General features: G+C 49.5%; 3 protein-coding genes across 12 annotated transcripts in view; 2 read left to right on the forward strand and 1 right to left on the reverse strand.

Moving 5' to 3' along the window:
- Positions 1 to 26,836, reverse strand: part of LOC146356234 (uncharacterized) — a 943,348-nt gene that overhangs the window by 147,769 nt on the left and 768,743 nt on the right. The gene's annotated exons all lie outside the window — the stretch shown is intronic.
- LOC146356239 (vomeronasal type-2 receptor 26-like) lies at positions 728 to 7,325 on the forward strand. The gene is made up of 3 exons (XM_084831767.1): positions 728 to 1,177; positions 5,394 to 5,503; positions 5,897 to 7,325. The coding sequence occupies exons 1-3, from the start codon at positions 1,095 to 1,097 to the stop codon at positions 6,808 to 6,810; spliced, it is 1,107 nt and encodes a 368-aa protein (XP_084687893.1). The 5' UTR covers positions 728 to 1,094; the 3' UTR covers positions 6,811 to 7,325.
- Positions 19,704 to 26,836, forward strand: part of LOC146356240 (uncharacterized) — a 44,190-nt gene continuing 37,057 nt past the window's right edge. For 8 of the 10 annotated variants that reach the window (XM_084831813.1, XM_084831811.1, XM_084831807.1 and 5 more), the window contains exon 1: positions 20,835 to 20,985. The gene's annotated coding sequence lies outside the window, so the exon portion shown is untranslated. Of the gene's footprint in view, positions 20,806 to 20,834; positions 21,056 to 26,836 lie in introns of those variants that run through there. The other 2 variants (XM_084831810.1, XM_084831809.1) reach the window with 2 other exon arrangements.

Here is a 26,836-nt window from a genome sequence, read left to right on the forward strand (position 1 = left end):
AGTTTAACTATGCACTGTATGAAGAAGTATTTCCTTTGATCTGTCCTGAATCTCCCACAATCAGCTTCATGGGATGACCTCAGGTTCTAGTATTATGTGAGAGGGAGAAAAAAGTCTCCCTATCCACATTCTCTACACCATGCATAATTAGGACACCTTTATCACATCTCCCCTTACCCTCCTCTTCTCCAAGCGAAACAATCCCAGCTGTTGTGCATATCTAAGTGCTCCACTGAGTCTCCTAACTGCTGTATTCTGCACCAGTTGCAGCTCGTGAACCAGATTAACAAAAACCAGATTAACACCTTTCTGATCTTTGCCCCAAACATAAAGCAAAACACCAATCTCTTCTTTTCCCTACTAGGTTAGTTATGGTTTTGTTTCTCATGTTCTCCAAGATAAAACTCAGTTCCCTTTTGTCTACCGGATGGTCCCAAAAGAAGAAACCCAGTACCTGGGCATTGTCCGACTGCTCCTGCATTTTGGATGGACATGGATCGGTCTCTTCACATCAGACAGTGAAAATGGAGAACGGTTCGCAAGCAGCTTGGCTTCTTTACTCACCAGGAACGGTGTCTGTGTCGCCTTCACGAAAAGGCTATCCAAACAGGCTTCATACGAAAGGTTGTTCCAAAGTGAAACAGCTGACACATGGAGAAAAGTCAATGCATTTGTTTACTATGCAAACTCAGGCTTTGTCCTTGGTACAATTCTTGAGATACAAGACACACTTGAAAAGAACCTAAAACCAATTGTGGGGAAAATCTGGATCACAACAGCTATGCAGGACAGCAACTTGATCTTGTGCTATGATTTTAGTGTGTTTCAATACATCCTTGGTTCTTTGTCCTTAACGAAGACAAACAGAAGGACAAAATATGACCGCTACGAACCATGTTCCGATTTTCTTGAAGAGTTTTGGGAGAATGCATTTCACTGTTTCTATTCAAAGCATGCGTTATCTGTAAGAGGCCGGACGAGATGCAGAGAGAAAGAGAAACTGGAGACGCTGCCCCAGGAGGAGCTTGAGAGGATCCTGTCCCAGGACAGCTACACTACTTATGACATTGTCCAGGCGATAGTGCATGCCTTAAATGCTGCGCATTCATCCAAATCCAAGCGGATGGCAAAGCTGGGTGGCAACACAATGGAAGTTCAAAGGCTACAGCCATGGCAGGTATTTTCTTTCCCCTCACAGGCAGCCTCAGTTTAAGCTACAGTCCGGGCCAAACAAGATATGATGAGAATCTGGCAAGGTGGGGAGGGGGCTGCCACTGTTATCCCACTGGTGTCATTAGGGGTTTTCCCCCCACTGCGAATACCACGGGTGTGTGTGTGTAAGGATTCTAATCAGAAAGGGCAAAGCGTTAAAGCCCCCTTCCTGCCATGCCACAGTCCTCATCTGGTTCCCCCACCCTGTTGCACTGGCCATGTGTTAAAGGAAAATAAGTCACACAAGGCCTAGGCAAGTGACAAAAACATACTGTCAATGACAGGACAAGTGTCATTTCAAGGTGCTCCACTCTGGCTATATTATCTTGCAGGGCCGGCCCTACCATTAGGAAAAGCGAGACAGCTGCTTCAGGCAGTAGGTGCTGGGGGTGGGGGGCAGGAGTGGCAGCAAGGGTGTTGGAAGGCAGAGCTGTACACCCCCTATGTGAACCTGCTGCCCCATTGCCAGAGTTGAAGTAAAATTCAACTGCCAATACCATCAACTAGTGTACAGGGAATTGGGGTGCTGTGTGTGTGTGAGCACCTTCTTGTTCATTTTGGGGAGCAAAATATATTGGGCCAGCCCTGTTATCTTGGATCCAGATAGGGAGAGGATTTACAGTATCCTGTGAAGTAAAATTGTTGCTAGTTTCTGGGACAAATCGAATCGGGGGCATAGTTTTACCCCACTATGGGCACTCCAGAGGAGCCTGTCCGTCATTCATTAGTTGCTCCAGGGTGCCCTGACTGACCACAAGGTGAAATGATTAAAGAAGAACGATGGTGCTAAAAAACCGAGGTGTGAAGGTGGCCTTCGTCTGTTTCTTCCTCTGGACTCAGCTCCGCTGCAGAGAGGATGTGCTGTGGCGCACCCCTCCTTTGCCCAAGGTGAAAGAGGCTGCATGTCAGGAAGTCAGCACCCGGATGCCAGCAGCTACACCTCTCTTCTGTCAGGGCAGTTTGTGTTGCAAAATCGGCAGCACATCCTGTGTGGCTTTTTCCAGTTGCACTGGCCCAAGACAACTTAATCTCTGAGGAAGAAAACCCAAAAGGCACCTCCCTGGCACACAGTAAAAATACACTTCCCTCTATTTGCAATGTTTAGGTGTGAGTGCCAATCCTTATGTAGCCAAAACGGAATCAAGAGGCTTGAGGGAGCCCTAATATTTACGGAAGTAGGAATAGGAAAAAATATTGAGGGGAAAAAAGCCCATGTGGGGGGAAATGCCAACAAAACAGCCCAAAGATGGCATGGTCAGTGGCCACAGAATGCTGACTGACTGTTGAGGGGCAGAGAAAACTGGGTGGGACAGGAAATGCAATTGCATATTCTGGAAGAGAGCATGTCTGACTGACTAGAACAAACCACACTGCAACTTTTCATTGCAGGTCCCAGTAACTGAGTATTGGCCATGCTGGCTGGGGCTTATGAAAGTTGTAGTTGAAGATATCTGGACACCCTACCCCATCTCATTTGAGTATCTGACTCTCTAAACAGTGTTCAAACTCTGTCATGTCAAGTGACCCACCTCACTTTTTCCTAATGGTGGGACACGATTCTGCTTGTGTTTTCTCTGTCATTCTAGTTTCACACTTTCTTCAGAGAAATCCAGTTTTCAAACACTTCCATGAGCAGCCTGTATGTGGATGAAAATGGCGAGATGGCAGCTGACTTTGATATTGTGAATTGGGTGGGGTTTCCAAACAACTAACATAGTACAGCAAAAATTGGCAGAATAGAGAGACAGACATCCCCAGGCCTAAAGTTTACCATTAATCGGGAAGCCATTGTGTGGCCCCCATGGTTTAATAAGGTAGGGTTTTCTGTTTTGTTTTGTTTTAAGATTCCATCGGCCCGCTGATAATCCTTCCTTTGCCCTCTTCCCTACCATTGGGGAGCAGCAAAATCATGTGCACCAAAGTGGATTTCCTGCAATGCGTCAGAAGTGCTCCCCTCAAGAAAGAGTCTCTGGGACTAGAGATCCCATTGGGTCCTTTCCACAAGCTGAGGGGGTATTCCAGGGAAGTCTTTAATGCCTTCTGGGTGGGTGGCTAAGGATCGATGCTCTGGCTTGGATTCCTGCACTGAGCAGGGGGTTGGACTCGATGGCCTTGTCGGCCCCTTTCAACCCTACTATTCTTTGATTCTATGCTTCTATGATTTTTATGGCCGCAATCTGATATATACTTACCAGGGAGTAAGTCCCATTGAACTCAATAGGGTCTACCTCTAATGAGATGTGTAAGGGTTGCAGGGGTAGTTTCACAACCATGCGCTTGGTCAACAACTCTGCCTCAAAGAGGTCAATTCACTGTCCAGGCCTGGAGCTCAGCACACACCTCTGCTCTCTGCTCGCACTGAAAGCTAGGGATGAGCGCTCACTCCGCCTCTTCTTCCCTCTCCCACCAGCATATGGCTTTTTCTCTTGACTGAAAGATGGCACTGGTCACGCTTTAATCCAAGGGTGATTCCAGGCGAGGCTTTTGTTGTGCAATCACCCTGCCTCTAGGATGGAATTTCACAGGAGGTCCAGAGAACATCATCTCCCATTTATAACCCTCCCATGTTTTCCCATGGTTCTTCTGTCTTTATTTCTAGTTCATAGCAGCCTTCCTTAACCCTGGTGTCTTCTGGTTGGGGATGATAGGAGTTGCTGTCCCACACATCTGGAGGGTACCAGGTTGGGGGAAGGCTGTTTTACAGGAAGCACTTTGAAAACTTGAAATGCAATACCTATCTGCAGCGTATTATTATAACTGTGACAAGAAATAAGTTGCCCAGTCATAGGCACCATGCACCTTGACCTGGGGTGGATGGCATTTTTCTCGCTTAGGCAGCAAAGTGTCTTGGGACAGCTCTTCCTCCCCTTAAACAGTGTTGAGAGAAGGGCCTGGGAAGAAGACGAGAATGAAGGGGGCAAAAATGATACACAGCATGTCGGTTTTAACCATTGCCTTCCCCCTGACTCCTTTGAAGAAATAAATTAATAATTAAGGGCTCAATCCTATGGGGATAGTCGGTCGCCTCCAAACTCTGAGGCAACCGACTATCCACTGCAGGGCGGGTGGAGTGTGGAGGGGAACTTCTCCGCGCTCCGGCCAACCTGCATTTACGGCTAGACAGCCAATTTTGGCTGTCTAGCCGGAGAGGCTCGGAGCGCGGGGGGTGAGTGGGAGGGGGAGGCTGGACGGTGCATAGGAAGCATTGTAACAACGCTTCAGCCGCCCCGTCCCCACCCCCATGAACGCCCCCTTTTCCCCTGCTCTGTGCTGCTCTTTCAAGTGCAGAGCTGGGGACGAAACGCGCTGCCTATGAGGCAGCGGGGAGGCGGTTCTCTGGGAAAACTGAAGTTGGTTCCTGAAAACTGAAAAATCCTATGGCCATCTGGCCATTGATGAGTGGCCGTAGGATTGCACCTTAAATGATTAATTAAAAATGGCAGCTTGGGAAATAATCTAGATGGAACCTAGTGTGATGCACACGCACACATATAAAAAGGGCTATATCCAGTGGAGTGCAGGAAGTCAATGGCAGTTCTGCTGGTAGCTTGCACTGGAAAAGCAGTGGTTGTGTAGCGCTAACAGCTGCCCATCGGGAAGCACCCTAGGATTCACTTGCATACATAGCAGATCACCTCTACACACACACACACACACACACACACACACAATATTTAAGATCTTCAGAGGAGGCTTTGCTGGTCATTCCATGACCAACAGAATGTCACCATGTAATATCTCAATGGCGGGTCTTCTTGGTGTTGGCACCCACCCTCTGGAACACCCCCCACCCCACCTTGTGCAGTTCAGGAGGCAGGACATGTGTTATGTTTCAAACACCTCCTGAAAACACACTTGTTTATCTGGGCTTCCTCTGGCCTGTAATTAATAGCTCATATATGGCTCTATCTTACTGTTCCTTGTATTGCTTTGTATTGTTATTGTAGGTGAAATTGTTTTAATAGTTATTTTAAATGTGATTTGTCTTGTTACTGTAGTTTCAATTATTTGTGTATTTAAATGTGATTTTCAATATTTATATAAAAACCACTTAGATATTTTATTATATTAAGTGGTATGTAAGTATTATTGATAAATAAATAAAACAAAATAGGAAAAATACTCCCTAATATTTTTTCTTGATGTGCTTGTCTTTCTGATTAGACTGTGCCTCGTTCCAGGTGCTCCGAAAGCTGCCGCCCTGGATATGCCAAGGTGGTGAAAGAAGGAGAGCCGGTTTGCTGCTACGTTTGCGCTCCGTGTGCAGAAGGGGCCATCTCCGCTTGGGCAGGTATGTCGCTCCAGAGGGAAGGGGGCAAGGGAGAAGGCAAAATGAACTGAGATACTCTTTGTGAAGATTTTAAAGGCATTTTAAAATGTGGATCCTTTCTTGGCTTCTGTATTTCTTATCTAGAGTAGGAAGAAGCCAGATTGCCTGTCCTCTGTGTAAGGTGGGGGGAGTATTCACCCCACACGGATGGGCTGTAGCACACCAGTTTGGTTTGGCATTTTGCTGCTCCTCCTCTCTTGGTAGGTAGTGTTTTAATTTTGGATTACAATTTTATGCGTTGGCAACCACAGCAGCCTTTGGGGCAACCTATAAATGTTGAAATAAATAAAAGAATACAGATTATTGCAGATGTAAGAGAGATGTGAGCAATGCTGAAGCTGCTCTCCTCCTCAGATGCAGACCACTGCACCAAGTGTCCGGAAGATCAGCATCCAAACCAGGGTCGAGATCAATGTGTCTCCAAGGCTATAATCTTCCTGTCCTATGGAGAACCCTTGGGGATCATCCTGGTTTCCTTTGCCCTATGCTTGTTCTTAACCACGGGCTTTGTGTTAGCCATCTTCATTAAGTACCTAGAAACTCCAGTCGTCAAGGCCAACAACCGGGACATCTCCTACATTCTCCTCGTCTCCCTCCTGCTTTCCTTCTTGACCTCCTTCCTGTTCATTGGCCGGCCAAGGAGAGTGACCTGTCTTCTCCGACAAACAGCCTTCAGTCTCGTCTTCTCAGTTGCCATCTCTTCGGTGCTGGCCAAAACGATCACAGTGGTGCTGGCCTTCCTGGCCACAAAGCCAGGGAACAGGGTAAGGGGATGGCTGGGGAAGAGTTTGGCCAACACCATTGTATTTTCCTGTTCCACTGTTCAAGCTGCCATCTGCACCATCTGGCTGGGGATCTCTCCTCCATTCCCAGACTCTGATATGCATTCCCAGGCTAGAGAGATCCTGCTGCAATGCAACGAAGGGTCAGTCGCCATGTTTTATAGTGCCCTCGGCTACACAGGCTTCTTGGCCGCCATCTGTTTCCTCATGGCTTTCCTAGCCAGGAAGCTGCCCAGGGCCTTCAATGAAGCCAAGCTGATCACCTTCAGCATGCTGGTCTTTTGCTGTGTTTGGGTGTCGTTTGCGCCCACCTACCTGAGCACAAAGGGGAAATACATGGTAGCCGTGCAGGTCTTCTCTATCTTGGCTTCCAACGCTGGCTTACTGGGCTGCATCTTTATTCCCAAGTCCTACATTATTTTATTGAGGCCTGGTCTGAATACAAAGGAGCATCTCATAATAAAACTAAAGATGGCTAATCCTTAGTACAGGCGTGGAGAAGAATTCAGTCTGGGCCAGAACCGCAGCTTCTAATGGAGGGAAAAAAATAAAATCTGGAATGGATCCAGGGGCTCTTATTTTCACTGGGTTCCAGTCCGATCTAGAAATACCGAATTTGTAATTGCTGCTAGCCTAAAATCAATGGAATTTGTTCAAAATGTTTAGTATTTTTATTTTGTCTATGCTTTATTAATTTTTAACTAGCCTGTGTTCTTAAATAATGTTGTGCTGCTGAATGATAATGGTTTGGTTTTGGTTTTTAAAACTGTATTCCTAGAAGGCAGCCTATAAAGAAACCAAGTTTCTTCTCTTGGCAGTCTCATCTGTTGCCTGGAGAAAGGGAAATATTTCTGCTAAAAACTGATCCCCTGTGAAAATGAGGGCAGAAAGATGCATTATGTTGCTTTAAAAATAAATGTAAAAGTAGTTGTGTTGGCCATAAGAAAGAATCAAAATTTTATATTAGTGTAATATTTTTATTAGGCCAATTAAAAGGTCACAGAAAAAAATGTGCAAGCTTTCGGGACCTCTAGATCTTTTCAATAAGGCAAGATGTTACAAATGGCAGGTTGCAGGGCAGGGGCGGAATAGGGGAGGGAGAAGAAACTGACTTGATGGTGGAGTCACATTATCTGGTGTTCTCATGATGCATCCACATGGCATTCCTATGATACATTCAGACAATTCTGCTCCCTCTTAAAACTAGCGAGTAGGCACAATGGAGAAACTTTATCACAATTACAGTGAGCAACACAGATATATCTTGGATAACAACATTAAAAAAACACAATCCAACTAGTACCAAATCAAAGCTGCCAATACTGTCCAATTTTCATGCAAGAACTGTGCTAATGCAGCAGACCAAAAGAAGCATTTGGGTAGCTAAATGCATCTGGAAAGCTCACAAGTTGGGGGTGGGGGCAATAGCCCCTTCCCATCATGTCTGTCCCCATCACCTGGTATTCGGAGGAGGAAGCTCCAAAATTCAGCCATCATAGCTGAATTACAAATTTTTCAAGGATTAAGGAAAAAAAGTATGATTACAAAATGTGCAGTTCTACGAACGAAATGTACAGCTCCAATTACAAAACTCAAGTCATGTAAAAATTGTATTATGCTAGCTGATGTAAAAAGTGACAGATCACAATGTGGAAAGTAAAGTGAGTAGTACAGGCTCCTCTAGAACTCCAGAGCTTGATCAAACATATCCATTTCTTCTCCCCCTGCCCGATACTACTCTCCACATAATGCTCACCAAAGTTTTAAAAGTTGAAGGAAGTAATCCTAGATAATGGGGACCCCTCTCCAGACATGTCATTTGAAGTTGTCAATGTCTTGATAAGGGTAGTGATGCCAGAAAAAATCCCATATGCCATTCTTAACAGGGACTTTATTGGGGCAAATCAACATGCAATATTTGTGCCTGAAAGTATCACCTTCTGTAATCTGTAAACTAAGAATGCTTTGAACCAAGGACTAGGTTCACACAACATGCCAACCCACACTTTGTGGTTGAGTGTGGGTTGTAGTTGAGCCGTGAATTGTTTGTTGAACTGTGGGTTAGCATGTTGTCATGGTTTGTTGCAGGGTTGCTAAGGGTGGTTAATGAGCCACACTGCATGGTCAAAAAGCCACCCTGTGAAAAATGTCCTGGGTTCAGACAATATGTTCAGTAACAACCCACCACACTCAAACATGGAGTATAGGTTAGAGTGTTGTGTGAACAGCCCCAAGGTCTGTAGCGGAGTCAGGACTTATAGGGTTGAAGTGCCAGGACTTCTTGATTAGCAGGGGGGCTATCGCCCCGCCTCAAACCTCCCTGTTCACATCAGGCTTAGCTGCAGTCCTCACCATAGCAGCTGGGAATTTTCCAGGCAACAGCATACGGTTAAGTTATTGTTCAGTTGTTGTGTCCGACTCTTCGTGACCCCATGGACCATAGCACGCCAGGCCTTCCTGTCCTCTGCTCCCTCCCGGAGTGTGCTCAAGTTCATATTCATTGCATCGGTGATGCTATCTAGCCATCTCATCCTCTGCCGTCCCCTTCTCCTTTTGCCTTCAATCTTTCCCAGCATCAGGGTCTTGTCCAGTGAGTTTTCTTTTCGCATTAGGTGGCCAAAATATTTGAGCTTCAGCTTCAGTATCTGTCCTTCCAATGAGCAGTCAGGGTTGATTTGCTTTAGGATGGACTGATTTGACCTCCTTGCAGTCCAGGGGACTCGTAAGAGTCTTCTCCAGCACCACAGTTCGAAAGCATCAATTCTTCGGCGCTCAGCCTTCCTTATAGTCCAGCTCTCACAGCCATACGTTATCCCCAGTACATATACAGAACATACACACAGATGGATTAACACAGCTACTTGCATTTTTGGAAACTTCTTGGCAGGGCTGGGGGCTATGGGGACTGTCATGATAAGCGCTGTCCCTTCAAAATGTACCACTATAACATTGCTGCTGTAATGTGTGGGGGCATGGCTTTCCCCCCTTTTGTTCTTAGTGTTGTTTATACCCCAGATTCCAAATAAAATGTGGGAGTTTTGGAGCTTGAATATAACACTCTTCCGGATTAGTGCTGTCTATTTTCCAGTTATGAGGATTTTCTCCCCCTCTAAGCAACAAAGCATGTGAGGACACACAGGGAAATGCACAGATGTGTTGCAGCGGCACATGCTGTGTGCATGAATTGCGATCCTACACCACTGTGCAGTTCCACATTTTCTTTTTAAAAAACAGTGGCATTCTTGCCACATTTTGAACATTTATGCTGGTATGAGCTCTCTTGCTAACTGCTGTGCACCCCCTTTCCCCTCACCGCTTTCCTTTTCTGCCTCGTATTTCCCTTCCGCTCACTTCAATGTGCTTAATGAAGACACTTCCAAACCCCCTTCCGCTGCCTTGCATCTTCCTCCCACTCTCATCCCTGGGACTCCACTGAACCCCAATAGCTTTTATTTGGAAAGGAAAGATTCCTCCTGTGCAAGCACCGAGTCATTACTGACTCCTAGAGGGACGCTGCTTGCGCTGGCGTTTTCATGGCAGACTATAGTGGGGTGGTTTGCCATTGCCTTCCCCAGTCGTGACTACCTTTCCCCCAGCAAGCTGGGTACTCATTTTACCGACCTCGGAAGGATGGAAGGCTGAGTTGACCTGAGCCGGGTACCTGGGACCCAGCTTCCGCTGGGATTGAACTCAGGTCGTGGGGAGGGTTTCGGTTGCAATACTGCTGCCTACCACTCTGCGCCACACAAGGCTCTATTTGGAACCAGGTGAATAAAATAACAAGGGGAATGGGGAAAGCTTACGATTTTCAATGTTTACAGTAGAAAATGCTGAAAGTACGGAATTATTTAGAATGACTAAAAATGGCTTCTGTCTGCAAACATTGTGCAGACAGTGGAATTGTAAGGAAGAGCTGCACCCTTGCCAGCTGGGCACCCCTGAGAGCAAGTGGGATCAGGGCGCTATGCAGCAGAAAGTGTAAAAGGGAGAAAGGAGCAGAAGAACTAGATGTCCCCCTGCACCAGTGGAGCTATGGAACCGTTTCCAGGTACTTGGGGAGGAGACTGGTGGGCAGTCAAGGAGGGCAGTCAAGTTAGGGAGGCCCCTAACATTTCTTTTTAAAATTATTTGTCTTGTGACACACACTTCCACACCAGTGGGACTCTGCTTTTAACCTCTACTGAGTGGAGGAGCAGGCACAGGCTAGTCTAGAACAATCAGAAAGCTGGACACAAAAAGGGAAAGAGGCTATGGAAGGACAAGGGTCTCCAGTGGTAGTGACCTGCAAGGTGAGTGCAACGTTTGTTTCCTTGCCTGAGAATAACATGGCCTACACCCACAACAAGTGCAAGTTGATCACGCTGCTGGAAGAAAAATTAAGTGGACTGGAGCGGCGACTGTCGACCCCCCGGGGAATAAGAGAACATGAAGAGTTCTTGGACAGAATGGGGGAACTACAGCAGCAAAGGGAAGACCAGAAGCTTGAAGAGCAACAGCAAGCTGAGGCAGAAGAGGAAAATGCTGAGGTGAGGAAAAATGCAGTAGAGGTGACTCCTTGGGAAAGGGTGACAGGAGAAGAAGAACTAGACACCACCCTGCACCAGTGGAAGCAGCGGAGCTGTGGAACCGATTCCAGGTACTTGAGGATGAGACTGGAGGGCAGCCTGCAGAGGAAGAATTACAGAGAACTGCATGAGAACGAGCAAGAGGCTGAAGGTCAGTCAAGCAGAGGCGATGAAACCAAGGCCTGCAACAAGAAGAAGAGAAGAGTAGTAGAAGTGGGAGACTCCTTGCTGCGTGGGATTGAGACCTAAGTATGTCGTGAAGACCCGTGGACTCGCCAGGTATGTTGTCTCCTGGGAGGATGGATTAGAGACGTGACTGAAGGGTTGCCTACACTCCTAAAGCCCACGGACATGTATCCCTTTCTTCTCATCCATGGTGGAACAAATGATACCGCCAAGCGGAGCTACGAAGAACTCACGTCCAACTTTGAAGCTTTGGGAAGGAAACTCAAGAACTTTGGGCTCAGATATTTTTCTCATCCATCTTTCCAGTAGAACAGCTCTAATAGCACCCAATAATAGTCTTCAGAAACATGTAGGAAGAAAGCCAGACTATAAAGCATATGGTCTTTGATGTCTATATACTAATGTCCAGAGTATGGGAAACAAACAGAACGAACTTGAACTCTTAATACAGAAGGGAAATTATGACTTGATAGGTATAACTGAAACTTGGTGGGATGACTCCCATGACTGGAATACAGCAATTGAAGGATATAATTTGTTCAGAAAGAACAGAAGGAACAGAAAGGGAGGTGGAGTCGCACTATATGTTAAAAATACACATCTCTGCACAGAAATACAGGAGGATGAGCTTGGTAGCCCTATCGCGAGCATCTGGGTTAAAATAAATGAAGCAAAGAATAAAAGGAACATGGTGGTTGGAGTCTACTACCGGCCACCCAATCAACGAGAAGATGAGGATGAAATTTCTGAAAAGCAAATTGCCAGTGTTTCAAGGAAGCATGATGTAGTAGTAATGGGGGACTTCAATTTCCCCAATATTTGTTGGGAATTCAGCAAAACATGGCCCCTCCAAGAAATTCCTGACTTGTGTTGCTGATAACTTCCTCCTACAGAAACTGGAGGAAGGAACTAGAGGATCGGCTGTCTTTGACTTGATCCTAACCAACAGAGATGACTTAGTGGATAAAGTAGCAGTTATGGGAACTCTGGGGGAAAGTGACCATGTTATACTTGGTTCTTGGTTCTAAAGGAAGCAAAAGCCAAGTGTAGCCAAACACGTAACCTGGATTTTAGGAAAGCCAATTTTAATAAACTCAGAACAATGATCAGTAAGGTCCTATGGCAAGCAACTCTAATGAGAAAAGGAGTCCAAGATGGGTGGGAGTTTTAAAAAAGGACATTCTAAAGGCACAATTACAAACAATTCCAACAAGAAAAACAAGTGGAAGACAACAGAAGAAGCCAATGTGGCTTCACAACAAGTTTAGAGATGACCTGAAAACAAAAAAAGAACACATACAGGAAGTGGAAGGAAGGCCAAGCTACAAAGGAAGAGTACAGGCAGATAGCACAGAATTGCAGGGATGGCATCAGGAAGGCTAAAGCTGAGAACGATCTGAGGTTAGCGAGGGATGCTAAAAGCAATAAAAAGGCTTTCTTCAGATACGTGCATAGTGAAAGACAGAGGAAAGAAATGGTGGTTCAGCTATTACACAAGGATGGCAAAATGATCACAGATGACAAAGAAAAGGCAGAAGTGCTCAATGCCTACTTTGGCTCAGTCTTCTCCCAAAAGAGGGTCTATGACCTCCATGGCAAAGGTGAAGTACAGGCTGAAGGGGCAGGATTGCAGCTTGAGATTGATAGACATATGGTCAGGGAACACCTAATTACTTTGAATGAGTTCAAATCTCCAGGGCCAGATGAACTGCATCCTAGAGTAATAAAGGAACTGGCAGAAGAACTCTCAGAACCACTGTCTATTATCTTTGGGAAATCATGGAGGACGGATGAAGTGCCAGATGAGTGGAGGAGGGCTAATATTGTCCCTATCTTCAAAAAGGGCAGAAAAGAGGAACCTGGGAACTACAGACCAGTCAGTCTGACATCAATCCCTGGGACAATTCTGGAGCAGATGATAAAGCAATCCACCTCGAAGCACCTTGGAAACAATGCAGTGATTACTTGAAGCCAGCATGGATTTGTCAAGAACAAATCCTGCCAGACTAATCTGATCTCATTTTTGGATCAGGTAACCTCCCTTGTGGACTGTGAAAATGCTGTGGACAGAATATAACTTGATTTCAGCAAAGCTTTTGACAAAGTGCCCCATGATATCCTGATGAGCAAACTAGCTCAAAGTGGGCTAAATGAAACAATGATCCGGTGGATCCACAGTTGGCTACAGAATTAGACTGAATGAGTGCTTAGCAATGGGATCTTCTCAAACTGGGGAGAGGTAACGAGCGGGGTACCGCAGGGCTCAGTCCTGAGCCCAGTGCTCTTCACAGTTTTTATTAATGGCTTGGAGGAGGAGATGCAGGGAATGCTTATCAGTTTTGCAGATGACACAAAATTGGGTGGGACAGCTAATACCCTGGAAGACAGAAACAAAATTAAAAGTGTTCTTGGTAGGCTGGAGCTCTGGGCAGAAAACAACAGAATGAAATTTAATAGGGATAAATGCCAAGTTTTGCACCTAGGCAAAAGAAACCAAATGCAGAGTTACAAGATGGGGGATACTTGGCTCAACGATACTACAAGCAAGAAGGATCTTGGAATTGTTGTAGATCACAAACTGAATATGAGCCAACAATGTGATGTGGCTGCAAAAAAGGCAAATGCTATTTTGGGCTGCATTAGTAGAAGTATAGCTTCCGAATCACGTGACGTACTAGTTCCCCTCTACTCAGCACTGGTTTGGTCTCATCTGGAGTACCGTGTCCAGTTCTGGGCACCACACTTTAAGAAGGATGCAGACAAACTGGAGAGGGTTCAGAGGAGGGCAACAAAGATGATCAGGGGACTGGAAACAAAACCCTATGAGGAGAAAGTGAAAGACCTGGCATGTTTAGCTTGGCGAAGAGAAGACTGAGGGGAGATAGGATAGCGCTCTTCAAGGACTTGAAAGGTTGTCACAGAGAGGAAGGCCAGGATCTCTTCTTGATCATTCCAGAGTGCAGGACATGGAATAATGGGCTCAAGTGACAGGAAGTCAGATTCTGGCTGAACATCAGGAAAAACTTCCTGACTGTTAGAACAATACTACAATGGAACAAATTACCCAGGGAGGTGGTGGGCTCTCCCACACTGGGGGCATTCAAGACGAGGCTGGACAGCCACTTGTCAGGGATGCTCTGACTTGGATTCCTGCATTGAGCAGGGGGTTAGACTCGATGGTCTTGTAGGCCCCTTCCAGCCCTATGATTCTATGATTCTGAGCCATCTTCAAGGGCAGCCCCATGTAGAGCACATTGCAGTAATCTAACTTTGCGACTCACAAGACTGGAAAAGGTCAGTTTACATTCCAATTCCAAAGAAGGGCAACGCCAAAGAGTGTTCAAACTACCGCACAATTGCGCTCATTTCACATGCCAGCAAGGTGATGCTCAAAATCCTACAAGCTAGGCTTCAGCAGTATGCGAACCGAGAACTACCGGAAGTACAAGCTGGGTTTCGAAGAGGCAGAGGAACTAGAGATCAAATCGCCAACGTTCGCTGGATCATGGAGAAAGCAAGAGAATTCCAGGAAAACATCTATTTCTGCTTCATTGACTACACTAAAGCCTTTGATTGTATGTATCACAACAAACTCTGGCAAATTCTGAAAGAGATGGGAGTACCAGACCACCTTACCTGTCTCCAGAGAAACCTGTACGAGGGTTAAGAAGCAACAGTAAGAACCGGACATGAAACAACTGATTGGTTCAAAATTGGGAAAGGAGTACGACAAGGCTGCATATTGTCACCCTGCTTATTTAACTTATACGCAGAGTACATCATGAGAAACGCCGGTTTGGATGAATCACAGGTCGGAATTAAGATTGCTGGGAGAATTCTCAACAACCTCTGATATGCAGACGATACCACCCTAATGGCAGAAAGCGAAGAGGATCTAAAGAGCCTCTTGTTGAGGGTGAAAGTGGAGGGTGCAAAAGCTGGTTTGAAACTCAACATTAAAAAAAGGAAGACCATGGCATCTGTCCCCATCACTTCCTGGCATATAGAAGGGGAAGAAATGGAAGAAGTGACAGATTTTATTTTCTTGGGCTCCAAGATCACCGCAGACGGTGACTGTAGCCATGAAATTAAAAGACGCTTGCTCCTTGGGAGGAAAGCTATGGCAAACCTAGACAGCATAGTAAGAAGCAGAGACATCACCTTGCTGACAAAGGTCCGTCTAATCAAAGCTATGGTTTTCCCAGTAGCAACGTATGGCTGTGAGAGCTGGACTATAAGGAAGGCTGAGTGCCCAAGGATTGATGCTTTCGAGCTGTGGTGCTGGAGAAGACCCTTACGAGTCCCCTGGACTGCAAGGAGGTCAAATCAGTCAATCCTAAAGGAAATCAACCCTGAGTGCTCATTGGAAGGACAGATACTGAAGCTGAAGCTCCAATATTTTGGCCACCTAATGCGAAGAGAAAACTCCCTGGAAAAGACCCTGATGCTGGGAAAGATTGAAGGCAAAAGGAGAAGGGGACAGCAGAGGGTGAGATGGCTAGATAGCATCACTGATGCAATGAATATGAACTTGAGCACACTCCGGGAGAGAGCGCAGGACAGGAAGGCCTGGCGTGCTGTGGTCCATGGGGTCATGAAGAGTCGGACACGACTTAACAACTGAACAACAACAACAACTTGGTGGCTACCAGAGCAAAGGCTACTGAAGCCAGGTTGTTGTTGTTCAGTCATTCAGACTGTTGTTCAGTCGTTCGCTCTTTAGATCCTCTTCGCTTTCTGCCATTAGGGTGGTATCGTCTGCATATCGGTGGTTGTTGATAATTCTCCCGGCAATCTTAATTCCAACCTGTGATTCATCCAAACCGGCGTTTCTCATGATGTACTCTGCGTATAAGTTAAATAAGCAGGGTGACAATATGCAGCCTTGTCGTACTCCTTTCCCAATTTTGAACCAATCAGTTGTTCCATGTCTGGTTCTTACTGTTGCTTCTTGACCCTCGTACAGGTTTCTCAGGAGACAGGTAAGGTGGTCTGGTACTCCCATCACTTTAAGAATTTGCCAGAGTTTGTTGTGATCCACACAATCAAAGGCTTTAGCATAGTCAATGAAGCAGAAATAGACGTTTATCTGGAATTCTCTTGCTTTCTCCATGATCCAGCGAACGTTGGCGATTTGATCTCTAGTTCCTCTGCCTCTTCGAAACCCAGCTTGTACTTCCGGTAGTTCTCGGTTCGCATACTGCTGAAGCTTAGCTTGTAGGATTTTGAGCATCACCTTGCTGGCATGTGAAATGAGCGCAATTGTGCGGTGGTTTGAACACTCTTTGGCGTTGCCCTTCTTTGGAATTGGAATGTAAACTGACCTTTTCCAGTCTTGTGGCCACTGTTGAGTGTTCCAGATTTGTTGGCATATTGAATGCAGCACTTTAACAGCATCATCTTTTAGGATTTTAAATAGCTCAGCTGGAATACTGTCATCTCCACTAGCTTTGTTGTTAGTAATGCTTCCTAAGGCCCACTTGACTTCACTCTCGAGGATGTCCGGCTCAAGTTCAGTGACTGCACTATCATGGCTATCAGGGACATTCAGATCTTTCCTGTATAGTTCTTCTGTGTATTCTTGCCACCTCTTCTTAATCTCATCTGCTTCTGTTAAGTCCCTGCCTTCTTTGTCCTTTATCATGCCTGTCTTTGCACAAAACGTTCCCTTGAGATCTCCAATATTCTTGAAAATATCTCTAGTCTTTCCTATCCTGTTGTTTTCCTCGATTTCTTTCCATTGTTCATTGAAGAAGGCCTTCTTGTCTCTCCTTGCTATTCTCCGGAACTCTGCATTCAGTTGGATATATCTTCCCCTTTCTCCCTTGCTTTTCGCTTCCCTTCTTTCTTCAGCTACTTGTAAAGCCTCTTCAGACAGCCACTTGGCTTTCTTGCATTTCTTTTTCTTTGGGATGGATTTCGTTGCTGCCTCCTGAACAATGTTACGGACCTCCGTCCATAGTTCCTCAGGCATTCTGTCTATCAGGTCTAATCCCTTAAATCTATTCCTCACCTCCACTGTATATTCATCAGGGATATGATTTAGGTCATACCTGAATGGTTTAGTGGTTTTCCCTACGTTCTTCAATTTAAGCCGAAATTTTGCAATAAGAAGCTCATGATCTGAGCCTCAGTCAGCTCCAGGTCTTGTTTTTACTGACTGTATAGAGCTTCTCCATCTTTGGCTGCAAAGGACATAATCAATCTGATTTTGATATTGACCATCTGGTGACGTCCATGTGTAGAGTCGCCTCTTGTGCTGTTGGAAAAGAGTGTTTGCTATGATCAGCGTTTTCTCTTGGCAAAACTCTATTAGCTTTTGTCCTGCTTCATTTTATACACCAAGGCCAGGCCTGCCTGTTATCCCGGTGATTTCTTGACTTCCTACTTTAGCATTCCAATCCCCTATGATGAAGAGGACATCTTTTTTTGGTGTTAGTTCTAGAAGATGTTGTAGGTCTTCGTAGAACCGATCAACCTCAGCTTCTTCGTCATCAGTGGTTGGGGCATAGACCTGAATTACTGTTATGATGAATGGTTTGCCTTGGATTCGTACTGAGATCATTCTATCGTTTTTAAGATTGTACCCCAGTACTGCTTTTCCCACCCTTCTGTTGACTATGAGTGCTACTCCATTTCTTCTAAGGGATTCTTGCCCACAGTAGTAGATATGATGGTCACCTGAATTAAATTCACCCATGCCTGTCCATTTTAGTTCGCTGATTCCCAAGATGTCGATGTTCAATCTTGCCATCTCATGTTTGACCACCTCCAGCTTACCTTGATTCATTGATCTGACATTCCAGGTTCCTAAACAATATTGTTCTTTACAGCATCGGATTTTCTTTTCACCACCAGACACATCCACAGCTGACTGTCCTTTTGGCTTTGGCCCAGCCGCTTCAATCTTTCTGGCGCTACTTGGAAATACCCTCTGCTCTTCCCCAGTAGTATATTGGACACCTTCCGACCTGAGGGTCTCATCTTCCGGCATCATATCTTTTAGCCTTGTGATACGTTCCATGGGGTTTTCTTGGCAAGAATACTGGAGTGGGTTGCCATTTCCTTCTCCAGTGGACCACATTTTGTCAGAACTCTCTGCCATGACCTGTCCGTCTTGGGTGGCCCTGCACAGCATAGCTTATGGCTTCACTGAGTTACACAAGCCCCTTTGCCACAACAAGGCAGTGATCCATGAAGGGGGAAGCCAGGTTATCCCTGTCTAGATAGGAGCTTAGCCAGGACATCAGCTGAAGCTGGGAGAGGGCACTCCATGAGGGTCAGGCCACCTGAGCCTTAACTAACAAAGATGTCTACATAAAAAAGTAAAAAGTATCAAGGAAGAAAATTACAAGAGTTTAAAACATATCCAAGCTTTGTCTGCAGGAAATGTTTTAGTCAGCATAATCCACTTACCTGTACTGGAGAAAGCAGACAGGATCAAAATCATATTGTTACACGGCTGGCTGACTATTTATTTTGTAAGGCAGATTATGGGGTAACAGTACAAACTTGCTGGTTCCTTCTTCCTCACTTGGGGTCTCATGATTAGACTATCGTTTAGAACTTAAAGGGGGGGGGGTCAGATTGGAGGGAGGGAAAGAAAGAGCCATTTTACGAATTGGAATTGTGAAGTGGGGAAGGGAAAGGTTCCTCTCGTGCAAGCACTGAGTCATCACTGACCCCTAGAGGGATGCCGTTTTTTCTCGGCATTTTCCTGGCAGAGTGTATAGTGGGGTGGTTTGCCATTGCCTTCCCTAGTCCTAAGTACCTTTCCCCCAGCAAGCTGGGTACTCATTTTACCGACCTCGGAAGGATGGAGGGCTGAGTGGACCTGAGCCGGCTACTTGAAAACCAGCTTCCGCTGGGATCTAACTCAGGTTGTGGGGAGTTTCGGTTGCATTACTGCTGCCTACCACTTTGCGCCACACGAGGCTGCGTTGACCTAATTCCCAGCAGCGTAGGCAGGGATTTGAGGTTGCTCGGGCTAAACACCAACCCAGAAAGGTAGGCTGCCACCACCCCTTACATCCACCTCAGCCTGAGCCAGGGGACTCTCAGACCTTGCAGGGCACCCTTGTGGCTTGGAGAATAGGGGTTCAAACCGTCACACCTTATCTCCAAGCCTCAAGCCTGAAAATTTAAACAGTAGCAATAACCAAGAGAAAGACCCTGGACTTAAGTACTAAGGCTTAATTGGAATGAAGCACACACATTCCATCATAGTAGGTGGCAAGTTTATTTACAAGGGATAACATACAACAAAACACAACAGTCCTCAGAAACAATACTTCAGGGTGAAAAAGAAAAAAAAACCCTACTGGGTTTTCAGATAAGGCAGGGCCTAAACTGTGATCCTGAGGGTCACAAGCCGAAAGCAAGATGGAGACGAAAACGTACAAAACCAGACAAAGAGCAGCTGTAACCCCCCACCCCCGCTTTTGTATTCTAAAGCCTTTGGCAAATGTTTGGTGAGCCTCCTTAGCCAATCACTGCTTGGCTGAATAGTTCTTCCAGACCCACTGGCTCAGCTGAAAATTTTTTGCCCAATTGGCAAGAGTTCTGTTCCAGACTTGACGCCGGAACAGCACGAGAGCACGCACACAGGCAGTTAAACGAATGCATGGCCATCTTCACAAAATGGAGTTTTTACAGGCAGCTGGAACGGAAACAGAAAATTGATTTCTTCAGAAGAATATGTAGGGCCAAAGCAAGAGACAACTGCGAGCAGCCTGGGGTGTCAGGCTGCTGGCAGGCTCAAGCTCAGGGGAAACCTCTCTGGAGGAGGAGTTTGATCCCTCAGCACTCCTCTCTCCCTCCCTGGGGCACCCTGCCTGGCCCTGGGGCAGGGCTGTCCCGCCCGAGCTCCCCAGGCTCCCGTCAACCCCACCCCGAGCCCGGCCCTGGTTCCAGATTCTCCTCCTTCCACGCATGGATCCCCGCAGGGCCGATGGATGGTCCAGGTGGGATGCTCAGCGCCTGCGGGCAGCAGTGCGCCCCTGGGCGCCTTTCCCGGCGCCTGCTGAGGGGCCCCGCTACCCTTTCTCAAAATGCACAAACGAAAGAGCCAGCTCTTCCTGGCAGCCGGGACCACCCCGAGGCCAAGCGAGGGTCTGCGGTTGCTGCTCTCTTCCTTTCAGCGCTTGCCTGTGGGGCTCGGGGCCGATCTTGGGAAATGACGGCGGCGGGCAGCTGTAGGCCGATGCTTTCCTCTGCAGCGCCGCGGCCACCGGGGAGAAGAGCGGGGTCGGGAGGAAAGGGCGCTTCTGCCGCTCCCGCCTGGTGAACGTGGGGGCGTCAGGGAGAGCGAGGGGCTAAGAGGGGCCCGGTATACCAGCTGGGGGGGGCATGGAAGCCGGAAGGAAGCCAGCAGCGGGGGCGCCGGGAGGGAGCAGCGGAGGGGTGCAAGTCCCATCATCCTCGACCTTGGCTCTGCTGGCCAGGGAAGGAGCAGACCCCGCACAACCGACGCCTCCTCTGGAAGGAGGAATGGGGCAGCGAAGCGATCTCTCCACCGACCAAGCAGGGGAAGGAGACGGAGCTTCCCGGCGGCCGGCAAACTACTCCGCGGGTTCGCCCCGGGCGCCGTGGGCCGCCATTCCCGGCATCCCCCAGGCGGAGGAAGGACGACCCGGTCCTTCCCCGGAGGGAAACGGGCAGCCTGGAAGGGCTCAAGAGACCCGGCGCGAAGGGCAGGGAAGGAGGCAGCCGCCGCCCCCGCCCGGCAAAGGTTAAAAGCAGTGAGCGCCGCTTCCTAGAGGGGCAGGAAATGGAGGGCGCCGGGAGGGCGGCTGTGGGCGCGCCGGCCTCGCGTGCTCCCAGGAGCGGATCCGGCCTCGCGGGGCTGCTTCTCGGGCCGGGAAGGCGTCGTCGTTGGGGTCACAAGAGAAGAGGAGGAGGAGGAAGAAAGGTGGGGGGCCAAGAAAAGAGGAAAGATCCCCCCCACACAAACACTCCTCCCGGAATGGCAGCGGGCGAGGGTGTGAGTGGTGTGTGTGTCTGGCCTTGGGGTGATGGAGGAGGAGAAAAAGTGTGGGACCAAGAATTTGTATTGGGAGGGGGGCTTGGAGGGAAAAAGAGGAAAGAACCCCCCCACACACACACTCCTCCCGGAAAGGCAGCTGGCGAGGGTGCGTGTGTGTGTGTGTGTGTGTGTCTGGCCTTGGGGTGATGGAGGAGGAGAAAAAGTGTGGGACCAAGAATTTGTATTGGGAGGGGGGCTTGGAGGGAAAAAGAGGAAAGAACCCCCCCCCACACACACTCCTCCCGGAAAGGCAGCGGGCGAGGGTGTGTGTGTGTGTGTGTGTGCGTGCGTGTGTGTGTGTGTCTGGCCTTGGGGTGATGGAGGAGGAGAAAAAGTGTGGGAGCAAGAATTTGTATTGGGAGGGGGGCTTGGAGGGAAAAAGAGGAAAGAACCCCCCCACACACACACACTCCTCCCGGAAAGGCAGCTGGCGAGGGTGCGTGTGTGTGTGTGTGTGTGTGTCTGGCCTTGGGGTGATGGAGGAGGAGAAAAAGTGTGGGACCAAGAATTTGTATTGGGAGGGGGGCTTGGAGAGAAAAAGAGGAAAGAACCCCCCCCCCACACACACTCCTCCCGGAAAGGCAGCTGGCGAGGGTGCGTGTGTGTGTGTGTGTGTGTCTGGCCTTGGGGTGATGGAGGAGGAGAAAAAGTGTGGGACCAAGAATTTGTATTGGGAGGGGGGCTTGGAGGGAAAAAGAGGAAAGAACCCCCCCCCACACACACTCCTCCCGGAAAGGCAGCGGGCGAGGGTGTGTGTGTGTGTGTGTGTGCGTGCGTGTGTGTGTGTGTCTGGCCTTGGGGTGATGGAGGAGGAGAAAAAGTGTGGGAGCAAGAATTTGTATTGGGAGGGGGGCTTGGAGGGAAAAAGAGGAAAGAACCCCCCCCCATGCACACGTTCCTCCCGGAATGGCAGCGGGCGAGGGTGTGTGTGTGTGTGTGTGTGTGTCTGGCCTTGGGGTGATGGAGGAGGAGAAAAAGTGTGGGAGCAAGAATTTGTATTGGGAGGGGGGCTTGGAGGGAAAAAGAGGAAAGAACCCCCCCCCCATGCACACGTTCCTCCCGGAATGGCAGCGGGCGAGGGTGTGTGTGTGTGTGTGTCTAGCCTTGGGGTGATGGAGGAGGAGAAGAAGTGTGGGACCAAGAATTTGTATTGGGAGGGGGGCTTGGAGGGAAAAAGAGGAAAGAACCCCCCCCCCACGCACACACTCCTCCCGGAATGGCAGCGGGCGAGGGTGTGTGTGTGTGTGTGTCTGGCCTTGGGGTGATGGAGGAGGAGAAGAAGTGTGGGACCAAGAATTTGTATTGGGAGGGGGGCTTGGAGGGAAAAAGAGGAAAGAACCCCCCCCCCCATGCACACGTTCCTCCCGGAATGGCAGCTGGCGAGGGTGTGTGTGTGTGTGTGTCTGGCCTTGGGGTGATGGAGGAGGAGAAGAAGTGTGGGACCAAGAATTTGTATTGGGAGGGGGGCTTGGAGGGAAAAAGAGGAAAGAACCCCCCCCCCACGCACACACTCCTCCCGGAATGGCAGCGGGCGAGGGTGTGTGTGTGTGTGTGTCTGGCCTTGGGGTGATGGAGGAGGAGAAGAAGTGTGGGACCAAGAATTTGTATTGGGAGGGGGGCTTGGAGGGAAAAAGAGGAAAGAACCCCCCCCCCCATGCACACGTTCCTCCCGGAATGGCAGCGGGCGAGGGTGTGTGTGTGTGTGTGTCTGGCCTTGGGGTGATGGAGGAGGAGAAGAAGTGTGGGACCAAGAATTTGTATTGGGAGGGGGGCTTGGAGGGAAAAAGAGGAAAGAACCCCCCCCCCACGCACACACTCCTCCCGGAATGGCAGCGGGCGAGGGGGTGTGTGTGTGTGTGTGTCTGGCCTTGGGGTGATGGAGGAGGAGAAAAAGTGTGGGACCAAGAATTTGTATTGGGAGGGGGGCTTGGAGGGAAAAAGAGGAAAGAACCCCCCCTCAAGCACACACTCCTCCCGGAATGGCAGCGAGCGAGGGTGTGAGTGGTGTGTGTGTGTGTGTCTGGCCTTGGGGTGATGGAGGAGGAGAAAAAGTGTGGGACCAAGAATTTGTATTGGGAGGGGGGCTTGGAGGGAAAAAGAGGAAAGAACCCCCCCTCAAGCACACACTCCTCCCGGAATGGCAGCGAGCGAGGGTGTGAGTGGTGTGTGTGTGTGTGTGTCTGGCCTTGGGGTGATGGAGGAGGAGAAAAAGTGTGGGACCAAGAATTTGTATTGGGAGGGGGGCTTGGAGGGAAAAAGAGGAAAGATCCCCCCCCCACACACACTCCTCCCGGAAAGGCAGCGGGCGAGGGTGTGTGTGTGTGCGTGTGTGTGTCTGGCCTTGGGGTGATGGAGGAGGAGAAGAAGTGTGGGACCAAGAATTTGTATTGGGAGGGGGGCTTGGAGGGAAAAAGAGGAAAGAACCCCCCCCCACGCACACACTCCTCCCGGAATGGCAGCGGGCGAGGGTGTGTGTGTGTGTGTGTCTGGCCTTGGGGTGATGGAGGAGGAGAAGAAGTGTGGGACCAAGAATTTGTATTGGGAGGGGGGCTTGGAGGGAAAAAGAGGAAAGAACCCCCCCCCCACGCACAAACTCCTCCCGGAATGGCAGCGGGCGAGGGTGTGTGTGTGTGTGTGTGTGTCTGGCCTTGGGGTGATGGAGGAGGAGAAAAAGTGTGGGACCAAGAATTTGTATTGGGAGGGGGGCTTGGAGGGAAAAAGAGGAAAGAACCCCCCCCCCATGCACACGTTCCTCCCGGAATGGCAGCGGGCGAGGGTGTGTGTGTGTGTGTGTCTGGCCTTGGGGTGATGGAGGAGGAGAAGAAGTGTGGGACCAAGAATTTGTATTGGGAGGGGGGCTTGGAGGGAAAAAGAGGAAAGAACCCCCCCCCCACGCACACACTCCTCCCGGAATGGCAGCGGGCGAGGGTGTGTGTGTGTGTGTGTGTGTGTGTGTCTGGCCTTGGGGTGCTGGAGGAGGAGAAAAAGTGTGGGACCAAGAATTTGTATTGGGAGGGGGGCTTGGAGGGAAAAAGAGGAAAGAACCCCCCCCCCCACGCACACACTCCTCCCGGAATGGCAGCGGGCGAGGGTGTGTGTGTGTGTGTGTGTGTGTGTCTGGCCTTGGGGTGATGGAGGAGGAGAAAAAGTGTGGGACCAAGAATTTGTATTGGGAGGGGGGCTTGGAGGGAAAAAGAGGAAAGAACCCCCCCTCAAGCACACACTCCTCCCGGAATGGCAGCGAGCGAGGGTGTGAGTGGTGTGTGTGTGTGTGTGTCTGGCCTTGGGGTGATGGAGGAGGAGAAAAAGTGTGGGACCAAGAATTTGTATTGGGAGGGGGGCTTGGAGGGAAAAAGAGGAAAGATCCCCCCCCCACACACACTCCTCCCGGAAAGGCAGCGGGCGAGGGTGTGTGTGTGTGCGTGTGTGTGTCTGGCCTTGGGGTGATGGAGGAGGAGAAGAAGTGTGGGACCAAGAATTTGTATTGGGAGGGGGGCTTGGAGGGAAAAAGAGGAAAGAACCCCCCCCCACGCACACACTCCTCCCGGAATGGCAGCGGGCGAGGGTGTGTGTGTGTGTGTGTCTGGCCTTGGGGTGATGGAGGAGGAGAAGAAGTGTGGGACCAAGAATTTGTATTGGGAGGGGGGCTTGGAGGGAAAAAGAGGAAAGAACCCCCCCCCCCACGCACAAACTCCTCCCGGAATGGCAGCGGGCGAGGGTGTGTGTGTGTGTGTGTGTGTGTGTGTGTCTGGCCTTGGGGTGATGGAGGAGGAGAAAAAGTGTGGGACCAAGAATTTGTATTGGGAGGGGGGCTTGGAGGGAAAAAGAGGAAAGAACCCCCCCCCCCATGCACACGTTCCTCCCGGAATGGCAGCGGGCGAGGGTGTGTGTGTGTGTGTGTCTGGCCTTGGGGTGATGGAGGAGGAGAAGAAGTGTGGGACCAAGAATTTGTATTGGGAGGGGGGCTTGGAGGGAAAAAGAGGAAAGAACCCCCCCCCCACGCACACACTCCTCCCGGAATGGCAGCGGGCGAGGGTGTGTGTGTGTGTGTGTGTGTGTGTGTCTGGCCTTGGGGTGCTGGAGGAGGAGAAAAAGTGTGGGACCAAGAATTTGTATTGGGAGGGGGGCTTGGAGGGAAAAAGAGGAAAGAACCCCCCCCCCCACGCACACACTCCTCCCGGAATGGCAGCGGGCGAGGGTGTGTGTGTGTGTGTGTGTGTGTGTCTGGCCTTGGGGTGATGGAGGAGGAGAAAAAGTGTGGGACCAAGAATTTGTATTGGGAGGGGGGCTTGGAGGGAAAAAGAGGAAAGACCCCCCCCCCACGCACACACTCCTCCCGGAATGGCAGCGGGCGAGGGTGCGTGTGTGTGTGTGTGTGTGTGTGTGTGTGTGTCTGGCCTTGGGGTGATGGAGGAGGAGAAGAAGTGTGGGACCAAGAATTTGTATTGGGAGGGGGGCTTGGAGGGAAAAAGAGGAAAGAACCCCCCCCCCACGCACACACTTCTCCCGGAATGGCAGCGGGCGAGGGTGTGTGTGTGTGTGTGTGTCTGGCCTTGGGGTGATGGAGGAGGAGAAGAAGTGTGGGACCAAGAATTTGTATTGGGAGGGGGGCTTGGAGGGAAAAAGAGGAAAGAACCCCCCCACACACACACACTCCTCCCGGAATGGCAGCGGGCGAGGTGGTGTGTGTGTGTGTGTGTCTGGCCTTGGGGTGATGGAGGAGGAGAAGAAGTGTGGGACCAAGAATTTGTATTGGGAGGGGGGCTTGGAGGGAAAAAGAGGAAAGAACCCCCCCACACACACACACTCCTCCCGGAATGGCAGCGGGCGAGGGTGTGTGTGTGTGTGTGTGTCTGGCCTTGGGGTGATGGAGGAGGAGAAGAAGTGTGGGACCAAGAATTTGTATTGGGAGGGAAAAAGAGGAAAGAACCCCCCCACACACACACACTCCTCCCGGAATGGCAGCGGGCGAGGGTGTGTGTGTGTGTGTGTGTGTGTGTGTCTGGCCTTGGGGTGATGGAGGAGGAGAAGAAGTGTGGGACCAAGAATTTGTATTGGGAGGGGGGCTTGGAGGGAAAAAGAGGAAAGAACCCCCCCCCCACGCACACACTCCTCCCGGAATGGCAGCGGGCGAGGGGGTGTGTGTGTGTGTGTGTCTGGCCTTGGGGTGATGGAGGAGGAGAAGAAGTGTGGGACCAAGAATTTGTATTGGGAGGGGGGCTTGGAGGGAAAAAGAGGAAAGAACCCCCCCCACACACACACTCCTCCCGGAATGGCAGCGGGCAAGGGTGTGTGTGTGTGTGTGTGTGTGTGTGTCTGGCCTTGGGGTGATGGAGGAGGAGAAGAAGTGTGGGACCAAGAATTTGTATTGGGAGGGGGCTTGGAGGGAAAAAGAGGAAAGAACCCCCCCCCCATGCACACACTCCTCCCGGAATGGCAGCGGGCGAGGGTGTGTGTGTGTGTGTGTGTCTGGCCTTGGGGTGATGGAGGAGGAGAAGAAGTGTGGGACCAGGAATTTGTATTGGGAGGGGGGCTTGGAGGGAAAAAGAGGAAAGAACCCCCCCACACACACACACTCCTCCCGGAATGGCAGCGGGCAAGGGTGTGTGTGTGTGTGTGTGTGTGTGTGTCTGGCCTTGGGGTGATGGAGGAGGAGAAGAAGTGTGGGACCAAGAATTTGTATTGGGAGGGGGGCTTGGAGGGAAAAAGAGGAAAGAACCCCCCCCCCACGCACACA

Source organism: Heloderma suspectum, chromosome 2, assembly GCF_057233095.1.
Source record: "Heloderma suspectum isolate Gila_16-S chromosome 2, 16-S_ref, whole genome shotgun sequence".
Lineage (NCBI taxonomy): Eukaryota > Metazoa > Chordata > Lepidosauria > Squamata > Helodermatidae > Heloderma > Heloderma suspectum.